Source organism: Cervus elaphus, chromosome X (assembly GCF_910594005.1).
Source record: "Cervus elaphus chromosome X, mCerEla1.1, whole genome shotgun sequence".
Classification (NCBI taxonomy): Eukaryota; Metazoa; Chordata; class Mammalia; order Artiodactyla; family Cervidae; genus Cervus; species Cervus elaphus.
This window is the reverse complement of record NC_057848.1, coordinates 117,025,758-117,053,365: the sequence shown is the minus strand read 5'-3', so window position 1 is coordinate 117,053,365 and position 27,608 is coordinate 117,025,758. Positions and strand designations below refer to the sequence as shown.

The following is a 27,608-nucleotide window of genomic DNA, read 5'->3' as shown; positions in this document are numbered from 1 at the left end:
TAAGATCTGATAAAGAGTATTAATAGAATGAAGCACTGGATTATTTCATTCAGTCAGAAACATTTATTAAATGTAATGATCACATTACTGGACCCTATGGGCTTCCCTTGTGGCTCAGCTGGTAAAGGATCTGCCTGCAATGTGGGAGACCTGGGTTTGATCCCTGGGTTGGGAAGATCCCCTGGAGAAGGGAAAGGTTACCCACTCCAGTATTCTGGCCTGGAGAATGCCATGGACTGTATAGTCCATGGGGTCGCAAAGAGTCAGACACAATTGAGCGATTTTCACTTTCACTGGACCCTAAGCTACTCTCTATGAATACAAAGGTTTCTAAGCCTTGATTTTAGTGCTTGAGGAGCTAATAGTCTAGGACAAAGCTTCTCCAACTTTAAGGTGTGTATGAAATATGTTAGTCGCTTAGTTGTGTTCGACTCTGTGACTCCCTAGATAGTAGCCCACCAGGCTCCTCTGTCCATGGAATTCTCCAGGCAAGAATACTGAAGTGGGTAGTCATTCCCTTCTCCAGGGTGTCATCTCGACCCAGGGATTGAACCCGGGTCTCCTGCATTGTTGGCAGATTCTTTACCATCTGAGTCACAGAGAAGCCTAAATCCCCTGAGTATCTTGTTAAAAGGTATTAATAGAAGCTTGCAGATAAAAAAAAATGTTGCCTGCCACTTCAGTAAACAAAGAATATTGCTCATCTTCAAGCCAGCAGTCACTGCAGCTGCCCTCCCACCCCCAGCACGAAGGTGTGCCCTGGGGGAATTCAGGATGGAGGAAAACAGGACACTGATCCTAGATACTTGAGATGTTTATCTAAGGACTGATTTCAATGAGCCCAGACTTTTGCATCTTTCCATACGTAGAAAAGTGCTATCAATAAAATCATTAACCTGGGATATCTACTTTTAGTGATTAGCAGTAATCTTTTGATGTTTGACTACATGTTTGTTTTTTGAACAAAAACTCCTATCTATATGTCCTGACTCCTCCCTGACCTCTTTGGAGCAGTTCCTCAGAGCTGAGAGGCTGTCTCCCAGGCTATAGTCCTCGGTAAGTTCTCTGAATAACACACACACACACACACACACATATTCTTTTTAAAATATTCTTTTCCACTATGATTTATCATAGGATACTGAATATAGTTCCCTGTGCTATACAATAGGACCTTGTTGTTTATCCATTCCATATATAATAGGTTACATCTACTAACCCAACCTCCCACTCCATTCCTCCCTCAACCCCCTCCTCCTTGGCAACCACAAGTCTCTTCTCTATGAGTCTGTTTCTGTTCCATAGATAGGTTCATTTGTGTAATATTTTAGATTTCACATGTAAGTGATACCATATAGTATTTGCCTTTCTCTGACTTCACTTAGTATGATAATCTCCAGCTGCATCCATGTTGCTGCAAATGGCAGTATTTCATTCTTTTTTATGGCTGAGTAATAAATAGCCCATTGTATATATGTACCACATCCTGTTTATCCATCCATCAGTGGACATTTAGGTTGTTTCTATGTCTTGACTATTGTGAATAGTGCTGTTATGAACATAGGGGGTGCATGTATCTTTTTGAATTCAAGTCTGAATAAAACATGACTTGGAACTTTTAGGTTGTACCTTTTTTTTTCAATTGACCAGATTATTCAACAGATCTGGAGTGGGGCCTGATATTCTAACAAGCTCTAGGTGATACTGATGCTGATGATTCACAGGCCACACTTTTGAGTAGGAAGGGAGGCATGGATAAGGAAACAGAATAACGTGTTATAGGAAATCTATACAGAGTACTGTGTGAGCACCAAAGAGCAACTATGCTTTTGTGAGTTTGAAAAGGCTTCGTATAGAAAGAGCCTGATGAGCTGAGCCCTGTTCTCTGAGTGATTGCAAGGGGAAAGTCAAGAGGTCTACATTGTAGTTCAGTGATTATGGTTTGAGTTGAACAGTCCATCTAAACTTTCTGAGCCTCAATTTTCTCATCTGTAAAATGAGAGACTGAAAATGCCCAGACACTTCACAGTCCTAAATGAGATAATTATTTATTATTTTTGACCACACCACATGGCACATGGGATCTTAGTTCCCTCACCAGGGATGGAACCCGTGTCCCCTGCAGTGGAAGCATGGAGTCTTAACCACTGGACTGCCAGGGAAGTCCCAAGATCAATTTTAAAAACACTTAATATTTACTCAGTTTAGAAGTTACAGTGAAATAGTATAAGAGGTTCTATTAACAAGCCTAACAAATTGACCTACAATTGACAAATGAAACTACATCAATCAATAAGAAAATGGCACTTAAGTCCTAACAGCCTCTTACATGTGTTTTCTCTTATTCAGCTGTCTATTTGTAGGTGGGTATATACCTTCACAACTGAACTACTTTAAAAGAGCACCATATTCACTTAGTTCAGCACAGTAATACTTAACATCCATAAAGCACCATTTCAAGGCACTTAACAAACATCAATTACTTGTCACACCACTTGCAAGTTACTTTTCATTAGTCCAGTTACTAGTGGACAGATTCAGCTGAAATGGAGAAGGGAGGCCCCAGAGGGAGGAGCAGAGCAGAGAGGAGGATGCTGGGGGCTATCTGCTACCTGTGTGCCTGCTCCTTCAGCATTTATTCATAAGTGAGAACCTGCCCTGATCAGGAAAACACCAAAACACTAGAAAAGGAAAAAAAAACCCATTGTTTCTGAACATCTTGCTGGAGTTTGCCACTAAAAGCCAAAATGTCAAGGGAGAGAAATGAAGTAAAGGTTTACTGCCTCCCCAGCTGAGTGGGACTGATTGACCCCCTCCTCAAACACTCTACCAAAAAAGAAACCCAAAACCACTTTCACAAAAAAAGTTTTCATTACTAAAATTAAAATGAAATTTGATTTTTTAAGATTATACTTTTAAAGGATGAAATATTTTCTAGAATGGATTTTGAAGGAGAATCATACCCTAATTACAATATCTTCTCTTCCTATGGAAAACAGAGTTAAAAATGAGAAAAAAAATTTTAAACTCAGCACAGCAAGAATTATTCAATAAGCAGGAAGTAATTTTTGCTGCTGTCTTGTGCAGTTCTGTTTTTTCCCCCAAATGCTCTAAATGTACATGTAGAGGTTTTATACATAGAAATAATAATACTAAATGTTATTTTAAAAACTTACTAATCTGAAGTTTCTCTGATTTATGGGCTGGGAGAGGGAGAAGCTAGATGGAAAGGCTGGTAAATTTGGTAGTAATTTAAAAATAAGGTCTACTTGAATAAATCTGAAAGTATGTCACAATTTGCTATTTTCTCAAATATGGAAGAAAAACATGCCTAATCTTAGTAAGTATTCAATCATAACAAAATGTATCTTTTAACAAAGGGAACATGATACTGGAAATTCCTCAGATTAAAATAGGTTTTATACTTCCTCTGCATTTCTCCAGAGAGCTTTGTACACACAACATGGCATACAGTTCATTTCTCATTAATATAAGACAGATTAGACCACTGTATTTTACTTTTATCATTAAAAAAAGTTGTGTCATGATCATATTTTGGTACACATATGAATAAATTTATACTATAGAAGTGCTCTTCAAAAATTAGTGTTAAATCATTTTCATTTTGACAATATTTATTACAAATCACATTTTATAAACACTAGATAAATTACATACAAAAGCTAGACATAAATATATAGAAGTAAAAAGCAGTACTATTGACACAAGAGAAATAAGCTAATATAATGTCTAAACATCTATAACTTAATAAAATTACTAAGTTTTCAATGCTAATACATTTGCATGACTTCAAAAGCTATTCAGAAATAAAATGTATAATACTAATTATAATCAAGGTTTAAAGTGATAGAAACAACAACCATAGCATTACTTATTTTTAAAAATCTTTTCAAACATTCAGAAGCAAGAACTGTCCTAAAAGACAAATTAAATTTGGGTAAAAGCTCTTACCTAACTGAAGAGTATAAAATTTTAGGCTTTGGTTAATAGACACTAAATTTAGTGGAAAATTTTAAATTAACATCTCCCTTATACATAATATTCCTGAGTTTTTGCTAAAATACCATAGATAAAGAACTCAGTCTACAGCATTGCATAACATTGTACTATATTTTTGGAAGACAAAAAGTATTATGATTTTTAAAACTGTGAATAATGAGATTTAATAGTATAATTAAGATCAGAAAGAATATGCTTAATTTAACTTACCTATGAGAAAAATTAATGCCCTCTGACCACTATTTGGCAAAGCTCATTTGTAAATTATGATCGAAATTATATTAAACCCATCACTGATTTTTATTTGCATCTTATAAAATCATTTTGATTTTAATGAGAGGTTATGTAGTATAGAATGCTCTTGTAAAAAGACTGAAATGATATGATGCTAATATAAGGTGAGGTACAGGGTAGGTGGTCAACATTATTTATTAGTTTAAAGTGAAAAGTCTTTTAATGTATTATTTCTGAATATTGGACATATAATACAGTAGTTGTAAATGAATCTGAAAATATCTGCAAAGAGTTTAAACATGAAAATAAATTGTTAGTAACAATAGTAAGAGGAATTTTTACAAGTGATTTTTTTTTCAGTCTTAGTTTTATCAAAATAGAATTAAATTTAAAAATAGACCTATGAAAGCTAACTTCCAATTAGCTACTCTGTATGGAGAAGGAAATGGCAACCCACTCGAGTATCCTTGCTTGGGAAATCCCACGGACGGAGGAACCTGGCAGGCTATAGTCTATGGGGTTGCAAGAGTCGGACACGACCAAGTGACTAAGCACACAGCACGTGATGTAGATGGCAGGTTCAGTCCCTTCTCACAAGATCAACCTATCAAAATCTTCTGATTACTTTCCGTTACAACAACCCTCTTAAATTAGTTTTCCCTGGGCACTGAATCAATGCACCCAAGGACTGGTCCAAGAATGTGGATTTTTAAACAAGTAGCTCCCTCCTGCCCCCTGGTAAATTATTATGTTCAAGTTGATTTGGAAAATAATGCTTTAAACCAACCAAAATAATTTTTATCAGACCTGAACATTGATTGATAGGGATTTATCTAGCTTCTTAACAATCCGCATAGCTTATCAAGATGCTTAAGTATTTCTTACCTAAAAATGCTGCAAGGTTTTGTTTTAATTCTAATAGCTCATAAGAGTTGATAAAACAGTAATCACCTTTGTGAACTGCTGGTGATTGGGCTTCTATAGTTTAAGTATTCCATATACCTTTTCCTACCAGGAAGCAGGAGAGTCATCTAGTCTTTAAACAGTTATACCAACATGAGTTACTTGCAAAACTGGTTATCAAGTACCTCATTAATTAAAAAAATTCAATTTACAAAGTATTAAGTCAACTCTGTATATAAAATCTCATTTTCCATATTGTGGAACTAGGAAGCAAATATTTAACTGGATATGTATACATGAAAAATGTATACAGGTTCATTTTAACTGGTCAGCTAATAAGGAATCCTTCTAAATTAAAAAAGAAAATGGAAAATATTCTCAAATAAGTATTATAGAGTACTGAGTAAAGTGTAAATTAGAGATTTGAAAGAACATTTAATTAGGATTAAAATAATGAACTGCTAGTCACTTCTGTTTTCTAATAACAGTATCATGTGCAGAGAAAACCTACAAGCTCACTGAACTGGGTTAAATGGTTTTTAAGCTGATTAAAACTACTTCATTTAAAACGAACTCTTTCCAAACCTCACATAAATGATGCAGTATTCAATGATTTATTTTAAAAATGACTTTAACAATTTTAGCATCAGTTTTTAAAAAAAGCCATTGCTAACACACAAATTGAAAAGGGCTTAATACAAAGTCCTTGGTTCCGCATTGCACTTCATATTCCCATCTGTATATCAGCAAAATTGTAGAAGCTGTCTACATCTCCAGGTGCCGTCTCCTTGCTTTCTGATACAAATATCTACGTTAAATGTAATAGAAAAAATAACATATTAGTAATCCCCAAATTCCAAAGCCCACATCCTCCACAAAACAGTCAAAAGCTTGCTATTTAAAAGAAATTCAAGTACATCATTTAATATTTAATCTGGATTTTCTGTAGAATTCATGCAGTATAGTTTCAATTAGCTATGATGTAAATGGAGCTCTTTTAAAAGCATTTATGATATAAAGTCTTTGCTTTATAATACTTTGGTTGGATTTTACTGCTCTTGGAATTTCAGCTTTTAAAATATGTAAACCAATATTATGAAAGCTACTGAATAAAGAGATTTAGGTAAAGAACTCTTAATTTCTTCTATTTTCTGATAAGAATCTCAATAGACCAAGAAGCAAAACTTGAGATTATTTTTTTCAAAGCTGCTAAAGATACTTTACTAATTTTATTTTATTTTATTTATTTTTTTTTTACTTTACTAATTTTAAATTAACTATTTTCCAAACATCAACAAAGCAGTACTCAATAGAACCCTTCAAAAACAGCTTTTATAAATGTCTGCCAGAAATCAGAGGAGACTTGAGTTCCATTTATCTTTTTCATAACTAGCTGAATGATGCTGACAATTTAATCAACCTCTCTGGGCTCCATTTCCACATCTGTAAAATGAGAAAGTTGGATTAGATAATCTTTAACTCATTCAGATCTAAATGCTCCAAATCATATAAACATTTTCTGTTTCCTTTTCTATTCAATCTGATTATATTTGCCCTCTCCCTTAGTACTTGTTGCAATGATCAAATGAGACAAAAGACAAAGTACTTTAAATTATGCAAATTCAAAGGTCCATAAGCTAAATCAGACTATAAAACCAAACGTTTCCTCTCAGATATTTATTTAAAAAAATTATATATACTCATTTAATCCTCTTATATGTTTGGTTTCTAAGCTATATTAAGTTAAAATTTGAAATTCTTAGACTCATCAATCACATCTAGAAAACACCTACATGTAATGATTTCTAGATAAAGCTCAAGTTTTGATGAAGTATTACTGAAGCAAATAAAAGTGAACACTGGGCAATAGGCTTGTCCATTTAAAGTATACAATCTGAGAAATGTAACATTTTCAGCATATCACTATTTTTATTTATTTGCCACACTGTGCAGCTTGTGAGGTCTTAGTTCCCTGACCAGGGATGAAACCTATGCTGCCTACACTGGGAGCACAGATTCTTAACCATTGGACAACCAGGGAAGTCCCAACATATCACTATTTTTAAAAAAGGAAGAACTTGAAGAGACATTTGGTGAGACATTTGACTTTAGAAACACGTATGATTGAGATTTTTAACATGTAGACACTTATTTTGTAAATTTTTAAGCTATTAAAATTTCAGTCTGGTAAGGAAAAACCAAAGCTTAGTTCCCAATTGTTTACCAAAAGTTCTAAAAATCATGATGTGCTAAAAGTACTATTTAATTGTAATGAAAAGAGAAGGAAATGAAAGGTTCGATTGAAATATAGTCAATAGTATTTTGTACCTTGGTCCCCCTGAATGTCTCGTTGACAATAAGTTGACATCCTTCTACAGCGCCATCTCCATTGAACTCCAAGGCAATAACAGGACCTATAAGCAAACCCAGGAAATGTCTTATCATGAACACAAATCTATTCTCAAATTAATCTTTTTATTCTTCCTTGAAGAATCTACAGCCTTTTCTTTGGGGGTAAGAGAAAAGAAAGAAGAGAGTAAACAGATAGGACACGTCACTTCAGCTACTTCTTACTCTAATCATAAAACAAATTATCATAGAGTCTCATCACATGACAAGTAGCTTCAGTGCCACAACAGGTCTTGTGTCACATTTTTAAGTGTTGTAAATAGTCTGGCTTTTCTGGTTTTCATTCTTCTATGAAAACCATAAAAAGTCCACTCATTTAGCAGTACAAAAAATAGCTGATAAAATGACAAATAAGATCAAAAGCTATTCAAGTCATTTTGCCAGGCAGCCAGTCTTTCTTCCAACTCTCCTACTTACAGCCAAGTTTTGGGCCACTGATAATGAAGCTAAGCCAAGTAGGAATTGAGGCCAGGTACCAAAAGTCATGATCATCTGAAAGTGTTTTCTTGAATGTACCATAAAACTATATTCTAGAACCAAAGAACAAGTTTTTACTTTTTAATTCTCTGGATAGAACATTTGTGCCTCCTTTTCCATACTTAATTTGATTACTTTTAAACCACCTGTACTTGAAATTCTGGTGTAAAGATTAGTGATTCAGTTTGGGCTTGGATTTAAATGTAGCACTGGCACTACTGGTGTCAAGTTGTTGGCAAACATGGCTGTAAGTGAGCCAAACAAAACAAGCCTTTCAATTCAATTAAATTTTTTTCAGTTATATTCCTAATAGATTTGCTCTTTATCTCCCAGTAATGTAGAAGTTCTGACCTCCAGGAAATTACAAATTTCTTGAAAAAAAGACATAAATCTATTAAATAATATGGAACAAGGGAGAATAATGAAGTATTAAGGAATGAAATACTAAGATGAATGTAGACATGTGCCTCAGAACAAGGCACAAGAAGGAGAGAAAAGGGCTTGTGATTTAATACAGACAACAAATACAGAAAAGGCAGGCTATGTCACAGTCAACTATACAATTAGATAGAGTGAACAAGTTTAAGGGTGAGTTTTGGCAGCATCACAGTATGTAGATCAAGATAGATGCTGAGTAACGAAGATAACTGAGGAATATTTTCTCAGAAAAAAAAATGGATGAGTCTATGTCTGAGGCAAGAAATGAGTAAGATCAACCTGGAATATCTTGTTGAGCCAAAAAATAATCAGGCTATCAAAGACCAATAGGGTTTTATCAAAAGGATATAGGAGTCAGCTTGAAGAGGCTACTAATGGCCAAAGATGATACATACTGAGATCATAAGGAATAATGATGGCAATTTACTAAAACATACTGAATACATAAAGTCATGAGCTCATAATAACATTCAAAAAAGACACAAACAAAATTCATTGGACGCCATTGAAGGTTGCTAGGGCACCAACTTTTTACTCTGAAAATTGATGTTTAATGATTTTTCCTTTATTTACTCTGCATTTCTGATATGAAGCATATTTCAAGTTAGTCAAATAGCTCAGTGTACGAGAAGTTCTGTTCATATCCATTAATAAATGCAGAGGTAGTGACACAATTAGAAAATGATCATTCTGAAACTGTTAATAAAATACCTGGATCAGGCAACAATCATCACTGGCTTTAGCATCCCACAGGGAAGACTGACAGGAAACTACAATAAAAAGATTGTCACCACCTGAGCCTAAGAATCTTAGCATCACTAGAAGTACAACAATCAAACATTATGTGCCTTCTCATTACAGAAGAGAGTACAACCTGTGAAATATTCTTGCCCTCCACCCCCCCAAAAAATACTCCTTAAACCTGAGTGTAAACAAGGCTTTGATTTAACTTCTAATCCACAAGAACTACAGAAGGACAAATTAAACAAACCCATTCATACTATGGGACAACTGACCAGGTTTCTTTTACAAGACAAAGGCATGAAACAAACAGGGGACGGGGAACACCTGTTTCTGATTAAGAGTGATATAAGATACAAAACAACCACATCCAGTGAGTGAGGAGGCAAATTTTAGATCTGGATCAAATTAATTGTAAAAATACATAAAGAATGTTTTTAGACAATTAGGGAAATTTGAATATGGACTAGTCAGTAGATATTAAGAAATTGTTAATCATGTTGGATGTGATAATACAGACCATTTAGGAGAACATTTGTGTAGTATATAAATTATATATTTATTTTAAAAGAAAACATTCATTTTTAACTTCATTTTGTTTAAGACAAATACTGAAATACTTAGGGATGAAATGACAAGACATATTAAAACTTGATTAAAATACTTCAGCAGAAAAGAATACAGATTATTTTTAAAAGTATGGCAAGAAGTTGATAAAACTGGGGTATGGGTACACATGGAGTCATTGGAAGATACTTTAGAGATAGTACATATAGAAATTTGCAAAAAAGAGTTTAAAAAAGCATTTTAAACTGAATAAATATTGAACTAAAAAGAAAAAGTTGATAATGTAGGGTTTCCAGTTTTGCAGAGAATGGAAAGTTTTAATTAAGGTAGAATGGAATATGCTTTTATTCAGGATCACTAAAAGATATATATATATACATACACACACACACACATATATAAAAAGTCAGACAGTTATTACTAAAAGTTTCTGCATTCTACAAAGACAATAACATCTAGAATTCAGAAATACAGTTTTGGTAGAATTACCCAAGTATGTAACTTGGTTGCTATCCTTTGAATAGAACATTAAGAACCTCTGATAAGTGACTTAATCTGCCAACAAAGAAACATCAACCAAAAAGGTGGACAAGTGTATCAATTTTGATTAACATGTGTGCATTACCCTAGATTTTAAAAAAAACTACACCACCAACAATGTCGTTTTTAAGCAGTTCTAGTCATCTCTAGTCATCTAATGACGAGGACTACAATGACTTCAAAATGATTACTTCAAGTGATTATTTCAAACTGAATTATGAGGTCAAGTAGATCACTGGTCATGTTTTTAGTGTTTTAATGTGACTTATCAAATAGCTTGCAGTAGCTTTAAATCTAAATATTTGAACTGTCATGAAAAAAATGTGAGACTCTGAAGTAAACAAAAATGATTTCTGGATATCCTATCTAATGAACTCTGTGTTATTTAACATGACCTTGGAACAAGCCATTATCACGTTTCAGTTAGATTACAGCAACAGCCTCCCAGCTGGTCTCTCCGTTTTTCTCTTAGAGTAACCAGAATGATAAAAGCTACATTTTAAAGGGACCGTGGCATTCCTATGCTCTAAAACCTCCAGTAAAATATGTCTATATTTTTCTTATTTTTAATTGTTCTAAAAATAATGGGCAGTTTAGGGAGCAGTTGTCTCAGGATTACCTGAGATGCTGTCTCCCAGGCTTGAAGTCCTAAAACTTTCCACCCAAATAAAACACAACTCTTAACATTTAGGTTGTGGATATATTTTTCTAGTTAACACTTAAAATTTTTATTTATTTACTTGGCTGCTCTGGGTCTTACTTGCAGCATGTGAACTCTAAATTGTGGCATGTAGATCTCATTCCCTGCCCAGGGATCAAACCCAGGCCCCCTACATTGGGAGTGTGGAATCTTGGCCACTGGGCCACCAGGGAAGTCCCTTATTGACACTTAAGGTTCCAATTCTCACAAATATGGATCAATTTGTACCACAGAAGGACAGTGAATGTGAAAAAGAAGAACTGCAGAAAGAACCTGAGGACAATGAACATGAAAAAGAACTGCAGAAAAACTTGAGGACAGTGAACATGAAAAAGAAGAACTGCAGAAGAAACTTGATTTTACCATACACATGCATAGCTTAATACTCAACCACAGAATCAAGACAGAACTCTAAGCAGAAACTTAGAGTTATTTATTTGTAAAGCTGCTCCTCACTGTTATTTCCTATAAAACCCATTTGCCTACAACCAGAGAAACTGATCTTATTCCTTTCAATTGAAGGATACCATCAGGTTTTCCTGGTATCACTTTTCTTGAAACTTAAGTCTGCAATTGTCTCAAGGCAGAATGCCAAGATCATCAGGGGACTCAATTTGTCTCTCTCTACTTAGAGAAACACATTCTAAAAAGGATTCTGAAAATGGCATTTTACATTTATTTCAATAATTTGAAAATTATTTCAGAAAAGATGTACAGAGAGCTTACTATAAATTGTTAATTTCATTTTTTATAAAGAAAGATTATAGTTAGGAGTGCACAATAACTGTTAAAGAATTTTTTCCAAAGTTAAAAAAGAATATTTGACTAACAGTCTTTGAGAAAAATAGTTCATATATCACACTGATTCCCTCTTTTATTGAGAAGCTCTCTTGAAGTCATGTAAGAATCTTTGAAAGAGAAATAATGCATAATTCAGGGAGAAGGGAGGGAAGAGAAGGGCAGTAAAAAAGAAAGAAGAGGAACAAAATAGAGAAAACCAGTAGGAAATGCTGGCAACTGTGGAGAAGGAGGAACAGTAAGGGGGAAAAGGAGAAAAGAAGAGAAGAGGAGTAAAAAGAAGAAGAAATGGAGGAAACAATGAAGATTGTGAATAAGGCTTGTCCAGAACTCTCATTATACTTGTGTTGAAGCTTGTATTATCAAAAAAGGAGAAAATAAACCCAGCATAAATGACATGAGAAACAAACAAATGGTAAATGAAAATATTTAGAAATAACGATGGTAAAAAGTTTAAAACAGTAGGATGAATATAAAAAAGAAAAATAAAAACTAACTTTTTCTTCCATTAGTGAAGTCACGTCCGACTCTTTGTGACCCCATGGACTGTAGCCTACCAGGCTCTTCTGTCCATGGGATTCTCCAGACAAGAATACTGGAGTGGGTTGCCATTTCCTTCTCCAGGGGATGTTCCCGACCCAGGGTTTGAACCCAGGTCTCCGGCATTGCAGGCAGACGCTTTAACCTCTGAGCCAGCAGGGAAGCCCGATAAGCTTTCTTTAAAACTTAACTAAATGGCTTCCCTGGTGGTTCAGTGGTTAAGAATCTGCCTTGCAACCATGCAAAGGACACCGGTTTGATCCCTGGTCCAGGAAGATTCCACATGTTGCAAGGCAGCTGAGCCCACATATGCCTAGCATATGTGCTCTGCAACAAGAGAAACCCCTGCAATGAGAAGTCCCGACACTGCAACTAGAGAGTAGCCCTCACTCGCCAAAACTGGAGAAAGCCCTTGTGTAGCAACAAAGACTTAGTGCAGCCAAAAATAAATAAATATTTTAAAAAACTTAAGAAATAAAGAGTATAGTTATTCAACACTGAGATCACACTCTCAAGTACCTCCATTTTTTCCACTGAAGGATATTTTACATATTCCTTTTATTTTACATTTCTCTAATAATGAAGGGTGTTGAGTTCCTCACTTACTTATTTGTACTGTGAATACTTCGTATCCATTGCTTCTTTTTATTGGACTTTTGGATTCTCTTTGCTGATTAGTAGTGTATATAAGTCACAGAAATAAGGCCTTTATATGTGATATTATGTACAAATGATCAAAGCATATCTAGAATTTGTTCCCTTCTCTCCACCTCTTCCCATGACAATGGTCTTACTGGACAATATTTCTCTCCTGAATGACTACAATAATCTTGCAACCTTATTTCTTGTTTCTGCTGAAAAGATATTAGATGCCCAGAAGCGTTTCTGTGGTTAGGGGATTAACAGCAGACAACTCTTGTAGAGGGATAACTTCTGATAAATTAAATGTGTTCTTGAATGTCTATTAAAATCCTTGAGAACAAGAAAAAAATAACTGACAGTTTAATAATGTGAACAATGCATTAGGTATTTGTAGCATACATAATAGTAAAACATATAGCAATGACACAAGGATAGGAAGGAAGATTTGAGAATATGATGTTATTAGGTCCTTATAAACTACAAGCAATGTGGTATAATACTATTATAAAGTGAAAGTGAAAGTCATTCAGTTGTGTCCGACCCTTTGCGACCCCATGGACTATACAGTCCATGGAATTCTCCAGGCCAGAATACTGGGGTGGGTAGCCTTTCCCTTCTCCAAGGGATCTTCTCAACCCAGGGATCAAACCCAGGTCTCCCTTACTGCAGGTGGATTCTTTCAACTGAGCCACAAGGGAAGCCCAAGAATACTGGAGAAATTATTTAAATATGTACACTGTAAAACCAAAGGTGACCATTAAAGAAGAGTTAGGAATAGAAGTATAAATAAATCAGTCAATAGGGGAGGTAAAATTAAAATTTATTTTATTAAAAAATACCCAATTAAACAGAAAAAGAGTTAACAAAAAACAAAGAACAAATGGAATAGAAAGCAGCTAGCAAGATGGTAGATGTTGATCCAACTATAACAATCTCTTTCAATATGAATGGTGCCAACGCAGCAGTTAAAAGACAGAGACTGTCAGATTGGATTGAAAAGCAAGAACAAATATACACTGTCTACAAAAAATTAATTTTAGACACACAGATTTTGATAAGTTAAAAGAAAATGGATAAAAATATATGATGAAACACTAATAACCAAACAAAACTGCAGTAGTTATAATTCAGATGAAGCAGATTCACGACAAGGAAGATTATCAGAGACAAAGAGGGACATTACATAATGATAAATTACATCTTTAAGAAGATGTAATTCTAGATGTGTATGTACCTAAAAAGAGTTTCAAAATTCATAAGGCAAAATCTGATAGGATTTGAAAAAAGAAATAGACAAGTGCACAATTATAGTTGAAGATTTTGACACTCTTCTCTCTTTAATTTATAGAACAAATAAGCAGAAATCAGTAAGGATACAGATGACCTGAATAGCACCATCAACCAAACCAATCTAGTGGACATTTACAGAACATTTCATGAAACGAAAGCAGATTATACATTCTTCTCACATGCACACAGACTAGGAAGAACCTTAACTTTTTAAAGAAAATAGAAACCATATAATGTGCATTTTCAGACCATAAGAGCATTAATCTAGAAATCAATAATAGAAACATATCTGGACAATCTCTCAAATGTTTAGAAAATAAACATTATACTTCTAAATAATCCATGGATCAAATGGAAAGTCTCAAGGGAAACTACTACATCAGGGATCAGCACACATTTTCTGTAAAAGGCCAGATGGGAAACATTTTAGGCTTAGTGTCTAAATACAATGTTTGCCACAACTAATCATTTCTGCAGCAGAGATATAGCAGCAAAACATAATAAATAAACAAGTGTGGTTGTGCTCTGATAAAACTTCATTTATGAAATATACAGTAGGCCATACTTTGCCAAACCCTGAGTTAAATGAAAATAAATCATATCAAAATTGGCAGGATGCAGCTACAGTAGCACTTAAAGGAAAATTTCTAACACAAAATACATATACAGTCAATCTTCATTATTTGCAGCTTCCTTATTTGCTAATTGCTTACTTGGTAAAATTTATTTTACCAAACAGGTAAAATATTTTACCTAATATCAATACTTGCACTTTTTTCATGGTCACTCATGGATGTATACAAAGTGGCAAAAAATATGAGCTGCCTCACATCCATGCTCCAAGGTAAATTAGAACAAAGTGATGTTCTGCCTTCTTGTTTAAGCATTCATTCTGTAAACAAGTGGCTTTTTCACAGTAGTCCATTTAGTACTGCATTTTTATATGTTTTGTTGGTAATATTGGTATTTAAAGTGGCCTTTAAATGTAGTGCCCAAGTAATGTTCTTAAGCTTAGGAAATCTGTGATGTGCCTTACAGAGAAAATATCTGTTATTAGTAGAGAAGCTTCATTCAGGTACAAGTTATAGTGCTGTTGGCTGTGAGTTCAATGTTAATGAATCAAAAAAATATACTAAATGAGGGCTTTAAACAGAAATACACATACAACAAGGTTATACTGATTGTTTGAAAGAAATGCTGTGACCAGAGACTTGCAGGAACCTAGCCCTACATTTCTCCTAGGAGTAGCAGTTCAGTACTCACTGATTTCAATGTTCACAGCAACTTTATAGAACATATTTACTGTGAATAATGAGAATTACTCTATTAGAAGAGACAAAACCAGTAATGCAAACTAAAACCTTAAGAAACTAGAGAAAGAAGAGCAAATAAAACCTAAAGCAAATAAAAAGTAAATAAGTATTAGAGCAGGAACCAATGAAACTTAAAAGAGAAATAGAGAAAATCAATAAAGCAAAGAGTTCTTTCTTTGAAATTATCAATGAAAGTGATAAACTCTATCAAGGCCAATGCGAGAGGGAGAAGCCTCAAATCACCAATAGGAGTATAAGAAGGACATCACTACTGATTCTGCATACATTAATAAGAATAAGGAAATACTATAAATTCTACACCTATAAATTTGATAACTCAGATGAAATGAAATAATTCTCCAAAAGACAAAAACTATCAAAAATCACCCAAGATGAAAAATATATCTTGAAGATCTCTATATGTAGTATATAAATAAATTAAATAACCGACTCGATGGACATGAGTTTCAGTAAACTCCAGGAGTTTGTGATGGACAGGGAGGCCTGGCGTGCTGTGATTCGTGGGGTTGCAAAGAGTCAGACACAACTGAGCGACTGAACTGAACTGAACTGATAGCTAGAAATCTTCCCCTCAAGTCTTCAGGCCCAGATGGCTTTGCTGGCAAATTCAACCAGACATTTAAGGAAAAAAATGATACTAATTCTCTATAATCTCTCCAAGATAACAGAAGAGGAAGGATACTGCTCAACTCATTTTATGAGGCCAGCATTACCCTAATATCAAAGCCAGACAAGAAAAAAAAAAAAAAAGCCAGACAAAGATACTACAAGAAAAGAAAACCACAGACACAGTATGCTTCATGAACAAAGATGTAAAAATTCTCAATTAGCAAATTGGATCCAGCAACATATGAAAGGGATAAAACATCATGATTAAGGGCATACATCTCAGGAATATAAGGCTGGTATGACATTAAAAATTAACAAAAGTCACTGACCAGATTAAATGACTCAATAATTTAAAAAAACATGGTCATCTCAATAAATGCAGAAAAAGAATTTAACAAAATTCAACATCCATGTGTGATAAAAACTTAACAAACCAGGAATATAATGAAACCCCCTCAGTCTAATAAAAGGTATATTTGAAAAAAATCTGTAACTAACATCATTCTTAATGGTGAGACTGAACACTTTTATCCTGAGATCAGAAACATGGCAGAGATGTCCTCTTCTCACTAGTTTATACAACAAGACCTAGCCAACACAATAATGCCAGAAATAGGAAATAAAAGGCATGTCAAAGAGACAGAGGAATTAACCTAAAAGAGCTCCCAAAGAGTAAAATTGGAACAATTTAATAGTATTGGACTATAACCCAAAGAATAAAATACGTATCTATGAGTCCATACTGACAGACATATATGACTGAATAAATAAATGGGAGAGAAGGGACAAATCTTTTGTACAGAATTCCAAATAATGTATGTAGATACTCCTCTCTCTAGGAGGTGATGCTTAATTCCTTCTTCTTGAGTGTAGACTTGTCTTAGAGATCCAACTTCCAAAAAACACAGAAAGAACTTCCAAAGAGTATAGAAAGGGGAAAAAAGGAACTTTACAGTGTTTAAGAAACCTGGCCGATACCACCTGAACCAAGTCACTAAGGGCAACATCACCAGCATTAAGTTATGCTGCTATCACGTGCCCTATGGTGTGGTGTGATGTGATGTGATGTGATGTGATGTGATGAGAAAGGCACTTCACCTCTCCTCCAAAACTCAAAACCCCAGTATAACCAGAGAAAACACCAAGACACACACAAATTGAGGGACATTCTACAAAATAATTTACCAGTACTGTTCAAATATTTCAAAGTTATGAAAAACAAGGAAAGACTAAGGAACTGTTATAGATTAGAAGAGATTAGGAGATATGATGACTAAATGCAATGTGGGATCTTGAATTAAATTCTGGAACAGAAAAAGGACATAAGTGGAAAAAAAAATCCGGTGAAATTTGAATAAGGTTTATAGCTTGAATAAAGAGTATTTTACCAATGTAAAGTTTTGACAAATGTACCATGCTTATGTTAACATAAGAGGAAGGTAAGTAGTAAAACTCTCTGTACTACCTTTGTAACTTTTCTGAAAGTCTAAAATTATTCTAATATAGAGTTTATTAAAAAAAAATAGAAATGTCTAGTAGATTCTCATCTCAGTCAAACTAGAAACCAAAGTCTCTACAGTGGCTCACATGACCCTATATTATCTGATTCTTCCTTTACTACTTCTCATATCTCATCTATGTTTGCTGAATAAATGAATGAATGATCCTTTAAAACAAAGGAACCCAAATCTGACTAAGCATCAGAACCATACAGGGAACTTTGTAAAATGCAGATGCCAAGGGAATATCTCAAAGATATTTGAATCAGTCCTGAAGTGGGAGTTGGAAATTTAAGTCTTTAATAGTACCCCATGCAGTTCTGAGAATCAGTCAGATTCGAAAGATTCTCAGGATGAAAAACACAATGAATTCTCTCATTAAGCTGTCAAATAGCTTCATTAATTGAAAGGAAATAATTGTGACTACTTTAACTGATGACGAAAATTTAGAGACTCTAAAATAAAAACTATTTGAAATAAAAGCAAAATTTCCAAAGGGTAAGTCCACTCCCCTCCCCTCTCAGAACAGTGGTTTGCAACTGGGGGCAATTTAGCCCCTGAAGGGGCATTTGGCAATGTCTGGAAACACTTTTGGTTGCCATGATTGGGGTAGTGTGCTACTGGCATCTAGTCAGCAGCGGCCAAGGATGTTGCTAAACATCCTATAATGTACAGGACAACCCATCACAGCAAAGAATTATCTAAAATATCAAATAGTGGTGAGGTTGAGAAACTCTCCTTAGAATGACTGATGGCCACTTTTACATAAAGACCCAATACCTCCAACACCTACAGGAATATCTCCACAGACAGCCTGTTCATTATTCCATATGAATCAATGCACTACCAGGCAGCTTAAAATTTTTGCCCAACTTTTATTTTGAAAAATTTCAGATATTATAGAAAAGTTGGAAGAATGACAAACATCCATTTGCTCTTCACTTGCATGCATGTTAAGTCGCTTCAGTCATGTCCAACTCTTTGCAACCCTATAGACTATAGCCTACCAGGCTCCTCTGTCCATGGGATTCTCAAGGCAAGAATACTAGAATGGGTTGCCATGCCCTCCTCCAGGGCATCTTCCTGACACAGGGGTAGAACTCACGTCTGTTACATCTCCTGCACTGGCAGGCAGGTTCTTTATCACTAGCACCACCTGGGAAGCCCTTGCTCTTCACCTATACCCATCAAATGCTAACATTTAGCCACATTTGCTTTGCCACACACTATACACATACACACACATGCACACAGACATGCACAAACACACACTTTGCATTGCTGAGCCATTTGAAAATAGTAGATATCATAACACTTCAGCATGCATCTCCTATATAAATGACCACAATACTATTATCATCCTTAAGGCTACAACAATAATTCCATAATATCATCTTCAAAATTCCCCAGTTGTCCCCAAAATGACTTTTACAACTTTAGAGTTCACCCCACCCTAATCCAAAATCCAATTAAGGTTCATTCCTTTCATTAGTTGTTAGGTTTTGTTTAATCCAGAACAGTTCCCCCATTGTTTTTTTCCAAGGATGTTGTCTGCAGAGTCCTCGCCAGTTACCTTGTAAAATGTCTTCCATTTTTGATTTGTCTCATTGTTCCCTCATGGTGTCATTTAACATGTCTCCAGATTTCCTTTATTCCTTATAAACTAGAAGGTAAGTCTGGGCTCAATTAGATTCAGGTAAAATATTTTTGGCAAGAATACTTCACAGACGATGTTGTATATTATTGCCATCACATCAGGGGAAATACAATGCCAGGTTGCTCTGCCATCACTGATGCTAAGTACCCTGATGTAAAGGTACAGTTCCCATTTGAATTAGAATGTGTGTATCCTACTTCTCATCAACTTTTACCCCAATAATTTTAGCATTCATTGATAACCTTTGAATTAATTATTACATCAGGGTTTGGAAAATAGTGATTTCTGAAGTCTATCATTCTATGTTTATTAGCCCACAGTATTCTGTAAAGAGCAGAAGAGCTTTCCCTATTCCCTCTCTCCCTGACCACCCTTTTGTTTGATGCTTGTGTGTGTGTATGTGTTATTCGCTCAGTCGTGTCTGACCCTTTGCGACCCCATGGGCGACCTGCCAGGCTCCTCTGTCCATGAAATTTTCCAGGCAAGAATACTGGAGTTGCCATTCTCTTCTCCAGGTGCTTAATACACATTTATTAACTGAATATATTAAATACTATTGATTTTTCAAATTAGATAAAAAGCATGGGCTGATGAATTTTATAGAGATATTCCTCAGATTATAAAAACAAATTTTAAACAGATGATTTGTTTGTGATTACCTAGATGAGAAACTGATTATTACTGTGAGACCATTTCGGGTCCTGGAGAACTGGTCATTTCAAGCTAATGGAAGAGTGCGTCCCTGGTGGCTCAGATGGTAAAGAATCTGCCCGCAATGCAGGAGACCCAGGTTCAATCCCTGACTTGGAAAGATCCCCTGGAGAAGGGAATGGCAACCCACTCCAGTGTTCTTGCCTGGAGAATTCCATGGACAGAGGAGCCTGGTGGGTTACAGTCCATGGGGTCACAAAGAGTCGTACACGACTGAGTGACTAACACATACATAAGAAGCTTCTGGATCATGGGAATATCTAGCAGTCATTCATGATATTCATGTAGACCATACAGTTAGGTAGATTCCAAGCTGACTGGGTATGCTGGTCCATGGTTCCAGTGCCAATTTCCTCTCTCCTCTTTTTTATTACCACTATGGATGCATGGATTTCTGTTGTTGTTAAATCAATTTCTTTCATTATTGTGGGCGTTTTTTTTTGGGGGGGGCCACACCATGTGACATGTGGGATCTTAGTTTCCTAAACAGGGATTGAACCCACACTCCCTGCTTCATTATGCTTTTGATGCTCAAATTGTCCCAAATTTGACCAGTGGAAATTCCTTGAGATTCCTTTAAACCGACACCTGTGACCTTTTGACATGGCCTTATTAGTCTCTGACTATTTCCTATGGACATCTCTGATTTTAAAAGCTGTTTATATATTTATTTGCTGGAATTCTTAAAACATCTGTCCATTAGTTTGAGTTCTACTTTTTGCAGGAACAGAACACTTCTTCCATGTGGAATGTTATGTGACTTAAAAACACACACTATGGTTGGGTTAGAGCAATTCTATGAAACCACTTCACTAACATTACATGAGCATATAAATCATTAATTTAGGTCTATTCATATGCCCACTTCATTCCTAATCCTCACACTTTCAGATGTCTATTACACTTATTATTTGATTCAATTTTCTGAAAGCTGCTAAGGGTTTAAAGATTTATTTTCAAGGTTCCATCAGAATGCTCCTGTATCTATAAGGCTGCATCAAAGGAGCCAGGTCATAATTTCCTATATATAATCTGGGATAGATTCATACACTGGTTAGAGACAGTCTATGGTGCTACCAGAGGAATCACAAAAGTATATAAAATATACTGTATTAATACTTCAGGGCTGAATCACACCCAGCATTAGTTATTAAGATTACCCTAACAATCCTCCAATATTTTCCTATAGCTTTTTGCAGTTTATTACAACTTATTTATACATAAAGAGCATATGAATACAGATGTGCCCCCTTTCCAGGGTATATCCAATCATCATTATGTATTATTATATATTTTGCTCAGGCCAGTCAAGAAAAGCCTGATGAGCCTTCAGCAAACAACATCCCTGCTCTGACTGATGAACTGTTTTCTAGAATCAGGACACCTTCAAATACATGGAGACAAACAGCAACACTTCAGGAGTACATATGAACTCTAGTTCCTCTGTTTGTAGACATATTTCCAGCATCTGAAATTTACTGGTGGCATTTGCCCACTGGGGAAAACAATTCTAATTATGCATAGAAACTTAATCAATCATGTTAAGTACACAGAATGGTATTCCCTTTGATTTATATTTCTTATTTCTTTTCCAGTATGGTCAAAGCACACTCACTGAAGGCAGAAAGAATCCTTATCAAGTGGTTTATAACTGGCAGGGAGAAGGAAATGATCACTCACTATAGTATAATAATACAACAATAATAAAATAATAATTAAACATGATAAAATACATAATAATAAAATGTGACTTTCAAGAACTAAGATGATAGAACAGGGGAAGGAAAAAACCTAATGCCTAATGTCTAGTTGCAGGGTGGGTTGCAGATCAGTGGTAAAGCATGTGCTTCACACGTATGAGGTCCCTTCCATCTGTCTTTGGGGCTTCCCTGGTGGCTTAGACGGTAAAGAATCTGTCTGTAATGTGGAAGACCCAGGTTTGATCCTTGGGTAGGGAAGACCGCTGGAGAAGGGAATGGCAACCCATTCCAGTATTCTTGCCTGGAGAATTCCATGGACAGAGGAGCCTGGCAGGCTACAGTCCATGGGGTCAAAAAGAGACATGACTGAGAGACTAACACTTTCACTTTTCACTTTACTGATGTCTAGTTAATTATATATGGCATTTTGAATGGTGTGAAATTTTGACATTTCTGAATGGTAACAGGAAAAACATAAAACAAATGACAAAGAGAAGACAATTTAAGAGAAATACTAAAGGCAAGAGTAAGTCAAAACAGCAGTTTAAGAGAATAACCACAAAAAATATACCAATCATCCAGAAGGTACCTTTGTTCAAAAGAGGAAGGAAGTCAGGTGCTTTTTCACGAAAAACCCTTTGAGCATCTTCGGCTTTCATTGACACCTCCTTTGTCTGAACTAGGAAAAAGCCTTTAGCAACCATCTGTGGGAAATAAAATTTCATTCAGATTTTAAAATGACCTGAGGCTAAAACAATGTTTTCCTATTCTACAATTTTTCTATATAAAATGCAACACAGCACTCTGATTTTTATTTTATTTAGAACTGTAATTCAGGGTGTTTACTGTAACAAGGAGAAGGCAATGGCACCCCACTCCAGTACTCTTGCCTAGAAAATCCCATGGACAGAGGAGCCTGGTAGGCTGCAGTCCAAGGGGTCGCTAAGAGTCGGACACGACTGAGTGACTTCACTTTCACTTTTCACTTTCATGTATTGGAGAAGGCAATGGCAACCCACTCCAGTGTTCTTGCCTGGAGAATCCCAGGGATGGGGGAGCCTGGTGGGCTGCCATCTATGGGGTCACGTAGAGTCGGACACGACTGAAACGACTTAGCAGCAGCAGCACTGTAACAAGTTTTCACATACACAAGATTCTTCCTTCCAGATGCATGGTTCTGGTTAAGAATTAGTACTGCAATGCTTACTGTTACAATTAAGAGCCAAAGAAACATAAATTAGCCCTCAAAATTTTAAGTACTATTTAAAATTTTTTTGACTGAAACTAACAAATAAAAGCTTTAGTTTGGTGATAGTGCAAATGTCCAATGAAAGGAGAATGGTTAAGTAAATTATGGTACGTTCACGTGATAAAATACCATAGTTCATTAAATATAACAATAACGGGGAAGCTTATATAATAATGTTAATTTTAAAAACCATGATTCAAACTTACATAGTATAGCACAACAATGATAGATTATGTTTATGGAACACTTACTATGTGCCAGGCAGTTTTATGTATTCTATATGTATAACATGTTTAACCCTCTTACAAGACAGATACTATTATTACTCTCATTTTACAGATGAGAAATTAAAGCACAGACTGGGTAAGACATCTGCCCATGATCACACAACTATTAAGTGACAGAGCTGTGATTTGAATCCAATTAATCTGACTGTTGTTGAGTTGCTAAGTCATGTCTGACTCTTTGCAAGCTCATGGACTGCAGCACACCAGGCTTCCTTGTCCTTAACTATCTCTCTGGGTTTGCTCAAATGTGATTACAGACTAAATAAATTAAAAATTATTCCTACAAAGATAATTCAAGGTACAGCATAAAAAGCTTATTTCTACTCTATTTCTATAGTTCTTTACAATGAGTACACATTTTTTTAAAACATGCAAATACAATTTATTGTGTGATAATAATTTTCATCCATCTTGGGCAAATATTTAGGAATAGGACTGTTCAGTCATATATACAATGAGTACATATTAATTTTAAGATAAGATAAAACTATGAAAATAGTTTTTAAAAATGCAAAATTATGGAGAGTGTAACATGGAAACTTACATTACCATATGTAAAATAGATAGCCAACGGGAATTTGCTGTATGTCTCAGGAAACTCAAACAGGGGTTCTGTATCAACTTAGTGGGGTGGAATGGGGAGGGAGATGGGAGGAAGGTTCAAAAGGGAGGGGATATACATATACCTATGGCTGATTCTCGTTGAGGTTTGACAGAAAACAAAATTCTGTAAAGCAATTATCCTTCAATTAAAAATAAATAGATTTTTAAAAAAATGCAAAGTTGACTCAACCAATTAAAGCCTATTGAGTTTTTAATCATAAAAGTAACAAATAAGCTCAATATAGAATATTAAGAAAAAAAACAAAACAAAGAAATATCGACCAAACTGCCACTACTCAAAGATGCCACTGCTACAATAGGTACACCTTCTTTTTTGGGCCATGCCACATGGCTTGTGGGATCTTAAAAGTTCCCTAACCAGAGATCAAACCCATGCACCCTGTAGTGGAAGCTCAGAGTCTTAACCACTGGACCACTCCACCAGGGAGGTACTGGTATACTTTCTTTTACCCTTCCAGTTTTTGTTCCCCCATTACAGAAATAATACAGGTTTTATGTAAAATCCATAGAACTAAAAACAAGAAAACTTCTTAATCCACTTCCTAAGAAGAACTACAACTATTAACATTTTAGTATATATAACTTTCCAGACTTATCTACTTAAAAAATTAGATACATAATATTCTACAAATTTTCACTTACTTAGTTGTGAATATTTTCCAACTATTCTACTATAAGATCAGTTTTAATGTTTGATAGTATTTCATTCTATGACTACATTATTCTCTACCATTTCATCAAATTGGATTCAAACTCAAATCCTTTTTCAGAGCCCTCAATGTTGCCTCAGAAAAAAAAAAGAAACACCCATTAAAAAAGTAGAAGAAAATTACATAAACATCACTGCCAGATGATGACTGCAAAGTTACTTAAAATATCAGAAACAATCCTACATCTGTTTCTAATTCCCTAGACTGCTCATTACCTCTCATTTTATAGTCAGACACATAAACTGACAAAAATAAGATGATTAATTCAAAATACCATTACCTAAAATCAAGTAATGAACTATGAAACTAGTATATCTAGTTTGATATTTCACTGCAGACATGTGAAGAAACTGTTTCATGAAAATTCTACTTTTAAAGACTTGAAAGTAGCAGTAACTACCCAACTTAAATTATCCAATACTTTACTTCCCAGATGGTGCAGTCGTAAAGAACTAGCCTGCCAATGCAGAAGTAGGAGACGTGGGTTCAATCCCTGGGTCGGGAAGATCCCCTAGAGGAATAAATGGCAACCCACTCCAGTGTTCTTGCCTGGATAATTTCATGGACAGAGGAGTCTGGTGGGCTACAGTCTATGGGGTCACAAAGAGTCGGACATGACTGAGCATGTATGCTTGTGGTTACTTCCAAACAACTCAAACTACTTTTACTTTATCCTATGCATATCTGTGATGCAGTTAAGAGCCAGCAGGAAATCTGATTTTTAGATGAGAAAACTGAGGCTCCCGTGATCTCATCCAACCATCTTGGATGACAGAGGACGAGATGGTTGGATGGCATCACTGACTCAATGGACATGAATTTGAGCAAACTCTGGGAGATGGTGAAGGACAGGGAAGCCTGGTGTGCTGTAGCCCATGGGGTCCCAAAGAGGTGGACATGACCAAGCGACTGAACAATGAGAATTTCTCTTGACTCCTATGGAATGTGTTTTCTGGTTTACCCAGTTTTTCTAGACTTTCTACTCTCTCAAGTTTTATAATTTCTATTTCAAAAAACTATTACAATAGCTTTAATTTATAAAAACAGTATGAAAAAAATTCTGTGCTACTCCTAGGGTTTAACAAAACCAGAGCTAGCAATCACAGTTTTAGTCTAAGCTGTTTTAAGACATTTGTGTTATGATATGGAAAGACTCAAGTTTTATTTTTTCCATCTCAGCACTAACTAGCTTCTACACATATTTTCCAGGGAACTCTACCTTCATTTTTTAAAAAAACTATGTAATCTCTCTCTTAATATGTAAGTCACTGGTCTTTCAGCATGTTGTGATACCCTGTTCACATGTACTTGGCATTTTCTTCTTTTTGTTCTCTTTATTCTGTGATTTCAGAATTAGGTTAGGATACTCTAGCCAAAAAGTTCCATGGTTTTTCCTTCTAGGCTGGAGGGTAGTATCTGCTTTGCCTTCACACACTCTTGGTCACATTTCTACTCCACCAGGCATTTATCAACTTCCCTTTACCTCTGAGGCAGCATAACAGTATCATGCTTAAGGGTTAAGATTATGGTCTACAATGCCAAACTCCCTGGATTTAAATCATGGCTCTGCTACTTACCAGGGAGTGACCTCTTGCTGGTTACTTACTTTCTCTGTGACTCAATTTCTTATCAGTATAAAGAGGAACAATGGAACCTATTTCATAGGTTATTCTGAATTAAGTGAGTTAATTCACTTAAATACTATACAATAAACACTATATAAATGTTAGCTATCATTATTACTGTCATCATTTTTATTCTTGTTATTGTTGCACTTTTATTTCAGTTATTCTGTAATCCAGAAGGCTATATAAAGAACACAAATCTTCCTGGTCAGGTTACTTTCAAGTGCACACAACCTGTCATTTCACATATCAGATACCAAGTTAAAAGGTTAAGAATGTCTGATGACTCATGAAGAATGACAGTGTTTGCTTCAATGGCTTTTTTCTTTAAACATATTATACATTCTTTATGTCCTCTTTGAACTATCAACCAAAAAGGAGTTTAACCGGAATAACTACTTCTTTTGAAAACTGTATGTAGATTTTTTTAAAAAAATCACCATACAGTATAATGAAAATGTTTATTTACCTCAGATGTTGGATTAACATGTGATTAGACAGCTTAAAGGCCAGAGCACTTTTTCTACATCTCACCAGATCCATAGCACATGTTTATCAGATTGGCATAATCAAAAAAGAAAATATCAAATTCTTAAGATTATACTTGGCTTCAGTTGTTTGGAAAACTGGACCTCAGATATACTTTGTAGATTTCAGACATGGGCTTTCTACATTGTGGAATGTATAAGCTACAGAGAAGCAGTCACTTGTAGTTGTTTTTTTTTTTTCTAAAACCATTCTTTTTGACAGAAGTGTTACAACATAAAAAAAAAAATCCATTCAAAAAGAGTTTTCTATTCACCTCTCCATTTCTGGAAGTTTGGTTTTCAAATTCAAAGAGACTTCCTGAAGAAATCTTGATTAATGGATAATCAATACATCCTACTGCTGCCTCCTCATTGGAGCACCCACCAACCAGGAACTACTACTTCTGGAACCCCTAACCTCCAGATCCCCACTATTTCTCAAGTGAATTTTGCTACCCAAAGAACCCTTCTCTACTCCTGAATGCACTAAAAGCCCCGATCATGAGCCTACAACCTCTGGTGTCCCAGCTGCCACCTCATTCTATCACACTAACTTCCTCTTCATGGCAATAGGGCAAAGTGAAGTAAGGAAAGTAATGTGGAGGTTGCTCTCACAGTCAAAACAAGCTCCAAAAGTTGAATTCCTAAATGTCTTTCCCACACACTAAACAATTAAAAACTCTAGATAAATTTCCCCAGTAAGTAATTCTAAAAGGTCATGCTTCACTTTGTAGTACTACTTTTGTGATAAAGAATGGAAATTCTTTGAAGGCAGAT

At 35.3% G+C, this 27,608-nt stretch overlaps 1 protein-coding gene across 1 annotated transcript in view; it reads right to left on the bottom strand.

Moving 5' to 3' along the window:
* Window positions 1–3,614: 3,614 nt before the first annotated feature.
* The window catches only part of RP2 (RP2 activator of ARL3 GTPase), a 54,128-nt gene continuing 30,134 nt past the window's right edge, over window positions 3,615–27,608 (bottom strand). The window contains exons 3-5 of the mRNA XM_043896846.1: window positions 22,399–22,513; window positions 7,486–7,571; window positions 3,615–5,965 (exon numbers count right to left, since the gene is read on the bottom strand). Of these exons, the coding sequence (XP_043752781.1) occupies window positions 5,882–5,965; window positions 7,486–7,571; window positions 22,399–22,513 (285 nt within the window). The 3' untranslated portion in view covers window positions 3,615–5,881. The remainder of the gene's footprint in view (window positions 5,966–7,485; window positions 7,572–22,398; window positions 22,514–27,608) is intronic.